The sequence below is a fragment of the Xenia sp. Carnegie-2017 genome, unplaced genomic scaffold (assembly GCF_021976095.1).
Source record: "Xenia sp. Carnegie-2017 unplaced genomic scaffold, XeniaSp_v1 HiC_scaffold_24, whole genome shotgun sequence".
NCBI lineage: Eukaryota > Metazoa > Cnidaria > Anthozoa > Malacalcyonacea > Xeniidae > Xenia > Xenia sp. Carnegie-2017.
Window position 1 is genome coordinate 7006925 of NW_025813487.1, and position 7521 is coordinate 7014445.

General features: G+C 35.8%; 1 protein-coding gene and 2 long non-coding RNA genes across 4 annotated transcripts; 1 reads left to right on the plus strand and 2 right to left on the minus strand.

Moving 5' to 3' along the window:
- Positions 1 to 2447: 2447 nt before the first annotated feature.
- LOC124452042 (protein ALP1-like) lies at positions 2448 to 3158 on the minus strand. Its single transcript, XM_047002636.1, has one exon. The coding sequence runs from the start codon at positions 3156 to 3158 to the stop codon at positions 2448 to 2450; it is 711 nt and encodes a 236-aa protein (XP_046858592.1).
- Positions 3159 to 4616: 1458 nt separating this feature from the next.
- LOC124451439 lies at positions 4617 to 6645 on the plus strand. 2 transcript variants are annotated; one of them, XR_006950460.1, is made up of 3 exons: positions 4617 to 5175; positions 5427 to 5499; positions 6198 to 6645. It is a non-coding gene; the product is annotated as an uncharacterized LOC124451439 (long non-coding RNA). The 2 variants fall into 2 exon arrangements; XR_006950461.1 differs by having other exon boundaries at positions 6276 to 6645.
- On the minus strand, positions 5199 to 6980 carry LOC124451440. Its single transcript, XR_006950462.1, has 4 exons — positions 6828 to 6980; positions 5968 to 6039; positions 5670 to 5802; positions 5199 to 5603 (listed from the first exon to the last, which is right to left on the minus strand). It is a non-coding gene; the product is annotated as an uncharacterized LOC124451440 (long non-coding RNA).
- Positions 6981 to 7521: the final 541 nt, after the last annotated feature.

Sequence of the window (7521 nt, forward strand, 5' to 3'; positions counted from 1 at the left end):
TGTCTGAGTTGGAAATTTTCAATATTATTGTGTCATCACAACTTAAATCAGAACGTAAATCCCTTCAAGACGTTGCGTTATTTGCTTTCAAACACAAAAACGTCTTTCCAACGGTGTGCAAGGCGTATCAACTATTGCTGACCGCTCCAGTGTCCGTGGCAAAAGATGAAAGGTGTTTCAGCAAGCTTAAGTTTGTCAAAAACTGCCTGAGATCCACAATGAAAGATACGCGATTAAATGACTTAATCGTTCTTGCATGTGAAAAAGATCTTACGGACAATGTTGACTTAAATATTATTTTAAAAAATTGAGCAACTGCAAAGATGCGAAACTGCCATTAAAGATTTAATAGTACGCTAAAGTGCGTTCTGCCACAAGAATACAACATGTATTACAAATATATATAGTGTAAGTACTGTTCCATATGATCTGCAGGGCATCTTATGTCCTTCCAGGGCAATTTCATCCCGAGCCCCTCCCCCCCATTAAAAAGGTGCTAGTTTCGCCCCTGGATGTAGTTCGTACTTATGTCTTTGAGAAAGAAGCTTAAGGGGCTGATTACATGGACCGAGTTGTCCCGGTTAGCCGAGGTGAGACAATTTTACCGATACCGCGGCCTCTTTTATAGTTACTATTAAAAACAGCATTGTGATTACATGGGAAACGAGTCAACTCGCTTTGCTGGGATATCGGTCGTTGAAAGCCGGGACAACTCGGTTATCCAGGATGAAAATTGTCTCGTTCGCTCATGTAATCACTTTTTCCCGAGTTGCCCCGGGTAAGCGAGTTGAAAGCTATTGTGTGAAGCATGCGCACTTAGTTTAAATTAGCAAAATGGCGGAAAGCTCAATAAACGATAATGCAAAGAAAAGTAAAAAATCTAAAAGATCTGCCACGATCGACATAGATAATCGCTTTCAGTGGACTTTAGAAATGGTTAAGGATTTACTGGAAGGGTTGCTCGAGTACAAATCTCAAATGGAGTATAGAAACTCAGATTTCAATGCGGACAAAGTTAAACAATATGAATCAGTTAGAATTATTTTGGCCAACAAATATCGTGACGGTTCATTGTTTGGGCCGACAGAGATTCCTGCATATACTGAAGAAGACAATGAGGAGGATTATACAAGGTCGTGTGAAAAATTCAAAGCCCAAATTCGACGAGGATATACTCGAGTTCAAGAAAAAATAAAACATCTGCGACAGAAATTTAGTAATGCTGTTACCTCAGGTACAAGATCAGGCTCAGGAAAAATGGTTATGGAGTTTTATGATGTTATGGTCAAAATATGGGGAGGATCACCTGCAACAGAACCATTGCAATTTGGTGTGCAATCAGCAGAAAAAGAAGATGAGGAAGGCTGGGAAATTAATGACTTTAATACAACTTTGTCTGATGAAATTGAAGAATCTTCTCGCATATCTGATAGTTCTCATCATGAGTCCATAGCAGAATGCGAGAATACTTTTAGTGAGAAAGAAAAGCATGAAGCAATGAGAGGCAAGCGGAAAATGAATGTGGTACCCACATTGATTGATAACAAACGTAGGCACATGGAACGTCAGTTATCAGCTTCCCAACGCGACAAAATCTTGATGCAAGAATCAAAAGATGAACAAGAATTTTGTAAAGAGATATCAAATTCCCTGAAAGAATCCAATTTATTATTTGCAGAGTCTTTGAAGGCAATTAGTGCTTCAATGACTGCTATTGCTTCTTCAATTCAAAAATCACGTGAATCGTCACAGCACATCAGGCCACCATACCCATCAGATCGAATGCAGTCCACAAATCTTATGCCGCAGTTTCACCAAGGTATTAATACCTCTAATTACATATTTCCACCTGATATGTCTGGCCAGTCTTTCTATATTCCCCGTGTAGAAAGCAATGGAGTACCCTTGCAACCACATCAACATCAATATTGACTTTTAACATTTTATTGGTTAAAAACATCATACTTGTTTTATTTTTTATGTTGAATTCTTACTGAGTAATTCTTTATGTTACATTGTTTTTGTTAGAGTGGAACAAATGTTCTTTGTTTATAAAATAAACATGTATTTGAAGAAAAAAACTGTTGCTTTGAGAATATTAAAAAGACTAGTAAAGCAAATGTGCATTAACATATTGTTTTAGTTTGTCTCTGACTAGTTCTCCTTCCCTGGTGGTACTTGAGTACACTGGATCTGGGCTGTTTTTGTGGGCTATTTCTTCATCTCTGTTCCTAGCTATTTGATTTTGGACAATCTCCTCATCCATGTCTCTATTATGCATCTCACAAAAATTATGGAGAACAAAACAAGCTAAAATAACTTTTGGTACTGCATCCAGTTTAAGGTTCATTTTTCTTGTCAAAATTGACCATCTAGCCTTTAGGCGGCCAAATGCACATTCTACTGGGTTTCTTGCGGCTCTTAGCATGTTGTTAAAAACTACCTCATCAAATGCTTAAGCATGATTGGTATTCTTTAATGCAGTTGGGTGTTAAAGGATATGCTGGGTCACCTATGAGGTAGTTAGGTATCTTGTCATGACCAGGTAAAACATGAGTGAAGGTTTGTGGTAATCTTCCCAATTTTAGTTCATTATTTATGAATGAGTTTGAAAATACTTTTGCATCATGGACGCTGCCAGGCCACCTGCAGTCAACATCCATGAATAAGCCATTTGAATCACAAACAGCTTGAACATTAATGGAGAAAAACTGTTTATAATTGAAGTAATCTTGAGAATCAACCAACGGTCTTTGAATGGGAATGTGTGTACCATCAATGCAGCCAAATGCCTGAGTCATGCCAAACCTTGTTTCAAACTCAGCAACTTTTTTCCTCATTTCCACTACCGTTTGTGGAAGGTGCAGATATATTGGACAAAGATGTATACAAATTGCATTGCAAACAGCTAAAACGATTTTAGAAACTGTACATTGATGAACACCAAAGGCATTCGCCGTCATCCAAATAGAACCAGTGTCTTTTAGGTAATATAAAGTGATAGCGAGTTTTTTTTCACGAGAGAGTGACCTATAATTTGGAGTGTTTATTCCTTCAGAAATGTAAGGTCGCAACTCCTCGCACAATTGAAAAAATCGCTCTTTCGACATTCTAAAGTTTCGCTTCCACTCATTATCTGGGGTAACTCCATCAAACATATTCTTCCACAAAAAGTCAGTTCTTCCTTTTTTGGTCCATATAGCTCGCTTTTTCCGACTAAGTTTTCTAGCTCTTATGTATCGTGCTTTTTTCTCAGCTACTGATTTTTTTGTGGCATAGTAACTATAAAAAACTCTGTGAACGTATTGCTTGTATGTTGCCCATAAGTAAATGAAACAATAAAATTGAAAAAGTAGACAGGAAACAAGAATGGAGTGGATGCGAAAAATTCATTGTTTACAAAATGTTCGCCATATTTTCCCGCAAAAAATTCGAAGTCTCTCCCGGAGCCAGGAGCCCGAGTACCCTAGAGAACTAACCCTGCCGGGACAACTCGGTCCCAGTGAACTCGACATTTGAATAACTGGAATGATAACCGAAGCCAAAAATTGAAGCCAAAAAAATATTTGTCGTCATCATTCGTCATCACAGTCTCTCGCGTGTTCATTTTAATTTTTTTAAATCATTTGTCCCTTGGTAATGGTAGAGTTCGGATCTTGATCAGAGCGTAAAAATAACGAAATTTTTGGAATGAAAAGGTTCACGGAAAGTGAATCAAAGTGATAAATCGAGAAGCAGGGTGAGGTGAACTTAGTCGATCTGCTTTTACGCTGCGGTTTTCCTTTAAAACATATCAAAGTCTTTAAGGATATTCAATTACTGATATCGAGATGACAACCATTTAGTATTTCAAGCACTATCAAAATCGATGAAAGATACAATCGCTCTGTAAAAAGTAAAATGCGAGTTATAGACTCAACATTTTTTATGAACCTTGATATTCAAGTTTCTTTTTTCTTCGGAAAAACAGATCTTTAAATCCATTGAAACGACAAAAAAGACAAACACTGTCTGACACCGTTTGAAAATTTACCTTCCGACGAAAGAAAAATTCATGCTTGAATATTTTCTCGTCATATTTTCTTATTGTATTGCCTTTTAGCATAAAGTGTAATTTTCAGTTGGCTTTTCCTCGTTACAAGTTGTAAGTTACAACGAACTCACTGTAGTAAAGTTTTAGCTGTAAAAAATAACCTTTTGCGAAGAGTTGGCCTCATGTGTTGTTTGTCGTGATGTTGTTTATATGTTTATGCTTTTGCAATTTGTATTCAAATTTATATTGGCCGTGTATGTTTGGCACTCAGGGGAATGAAACTGACGTACAAACCGCGTGAATATTCGACTTTGAAGGACTGGAACTGACGTACAAACCGCGCAAGAGACTAGGACTTTGGCTTCAACTTTTTATCTATAAAATGTATTGTCGTTATCATTCCATATATATATATATATGGAGTTCACTGCTCGGTCCATGTAATCGCTTGAAAAAAGCTAACCCGGATACCCGAGACAACTCACCTTGCCGGGACAACTCGGTCCATGTAATCGGCCCCTAAGTGAAGGCTGAATAAGTCTGTGACGTCATAGCCTCCATCATGTAATATTCATAAAGTAACTCGATGATAATGACAGTTTCAGACAATTGCTGTATCGCTTGCTGTGTGCAGTGTACATCGAAAATAATACAGATGTAATTTAGAATACGGCAGCACTTCCTGGTCCTTTTACGAGAATTATCATTCTGTACATTTGTCCTCATACTGGCGATTCACAAGCAGAATTTCTGCCATGCGACGACATTGTCGAGGGCCTCGAGGCTGTTGTTTACCGTTGCAACTAAAAGCAAGTGGCTTTATTGCTAGCAAGTGGCATCAGTCGAAGAATTGTTGTGTAGGAAGACATTGTTGCTCAGGAAAAAGAACTTGTAAACGCTTTAGAGAGTCAATTAGATTGTTGCTTTCGTTCTGTTCTGAAATGGTCTTAGTGAAAGTATTTATCCATATTTGTAATAATATCCATTACTTGCATCAATATGAAACTCAACTGCATACTTCGTTCAAGTGGGAGTGAGTCCAGTAAGAAGATGGATGAATACCGTATATATTATAGACTATTATGGCTTTCACAAAGTTTCTTTGAACAAATGAGTTCTTGATACTGAAAGCCCAGAGCAAAGTAAGCAATGTTATTATGTATTATTTATGTGTGATGACAGGAGGCCTCATTGTTTATATAATATAGGGAAGCTCCATTATTTCTGATTATTGATAGTAGTTTCGTATTTGGTAATTTACTGTAGGCTCTTAACATCCTCGGTTTTACATTTTCTTTCTACCACTGAAATGTTAGGCAGTCAGGATGTATTGGATGACACATGCAAAGCATTATCAAATATTTCAATAGATATGTTATTGATATTTTGTTAGGCTACACCTGCAAAGCATTCCAGCTGATAAGAATAATGAATCATCTTTGGAGAAAAATATTAAAAACTGAAAGGTATCTTTCTGAACGCCTTTTTTGTGTTGTAGAAGATACTTGTTTAACCAATTGTTTGTGTCCTCTTGTGCTTCTTTTAGCTTTTTATATGCAATACAACCTAACTTAAAGAAAAAAAAACTTCATTGCAGCTACCTCATAAAGTTGTATAAATGTAAACTGCATATTACCCCTAGTGAGCCAAATCCATGCCTTGAGATTTTTACCAATATTATATTAGCATCAGATAATCTTCATGTAGCAGTCCAATAAAAATAACATCCAATAGCTTTCCTCCATTTAGTGACAGCATGTAATTCCTTCCTGTACAAGGTAATTAAATAAACTTTACATTTCCCAATTATGTCATAAATCAAAGAAAGTTGGAATGGCTGTTTTTTTATATGCCATTGTATATTCAAATAAATGTTTCTCTTGTATACTTAGTGATAGTTGCATGGCTATCAGAAATAAATGTTGTTATCATACCAATGGTACAAAACCAAACAATTGCTTCATAGTGGCCAAGGTCTCCCATTTCTGTACTGTTCTGCTTAACATCTAAAGTTTGCATAAACATACAATTAAAAACATAAAGGTTAATCTTTGATTTTTATCATCTACTTCTCATGTGAATCACAACAAATGAAATAATGACTAATACTGTCATCCCTACTATCACAAACTCCTACAATACTTTTATTGTTTCTATTGTCTAGAATTTTTGTTGACAAGACTTGCAATACAGGGAAAAGAAAATTATGTTTATGATTATAAGTTGATTTGCTGTATCCTAGAGACTCATGCGTTGATAAACCTGAAAAACCACTGATGTGCCCAGAAAAATGATGGTAAAGCTCAAAAGAAGATTAATGGATATAACTAAGATAAGGTTATCTTTTCCGAATGTGATGTTCATCACAGTTGTAGCAAAATCATTTGTTATCATGGTTACTGAATGGCTTGTTTTCACCTTAAGAACTGGCGCAAAATATAAATGATGTTGCTGAAAAAGAAGGAGTTGCTATAGAACGATAATTTTCTTTGCTTTATATTTCGCACTTGTGTCTTGGCCTGTTGTCAAGAGAATGCAAGTTTGGGTGAAAATACTAAAATGTACGTCTTATCTAGTGAAAATATATAATGGGACCTACTCTTCAACGCTTACAATGTCTTTATCAGCATTTTTGTTGTATTCTTTGCTTGGACATTCAGGATGTACATCATAACTTTATATCTGCTTAAACTGTGGTGTATGTTGCATTTTTTTTCATGGTTTGTGCTGAAGTCAATGCAAGTTTGGATAAATTACCAAAGCCAAGTATTTCAGTGAAACATATGTGACCTACTCCTCAATTATCTTCATCAGCATTTTTGTTGTATTTTGTGCTTGGACTGTCTGTCTGATTCCAGTGCTGATGCTACATCCTTTATGTAACTGTTGTATTTACTTGCATATCTTCAGTATCTTTCATAAACTCTTCCACCACATCATCTACAGAACAATAATCAATAATTGTAATCTTTGACTTATAAATTAATAAGTAACAATAATGCATTGCGGTGCCTGACGCAAGCTGACGCATAACCATTTAAATGAAACTAGCTCCTAAAACAATCACTAGTAAAATGCTCCGATTATATCGTTTGACGACATTTCACATTTTCCGGAGTTAAAATTGATTTGTTTGTAGAGGATTGACTAACCTCCCCATTGTAGAAACAATCTAGCTTCATATGTTTCTTGTGTTGTTTGCTTTCCATCCTTGTTGTTCGTATGCGATTTGAAAACATGTTCAGCATTGACTACAGTTTTTCATTAATTTTTCAACTACCATTTAATCTTGTTTTGTGCTTGTTGAGGTCGACCTCATAGAGTTTTTACTTTCTGCATAAAGTGAAGCATGCTCACTTCAATAATTTTGTACTTTTCAACCTGTTTTTTAGCAAGATTGCAAATAAATGTATCTTGTAAATAAATATTTTTTAATTTCCTGATGTATTCTTTCCATTAAAGATATTTATATTTTCATTTTTTCTCTT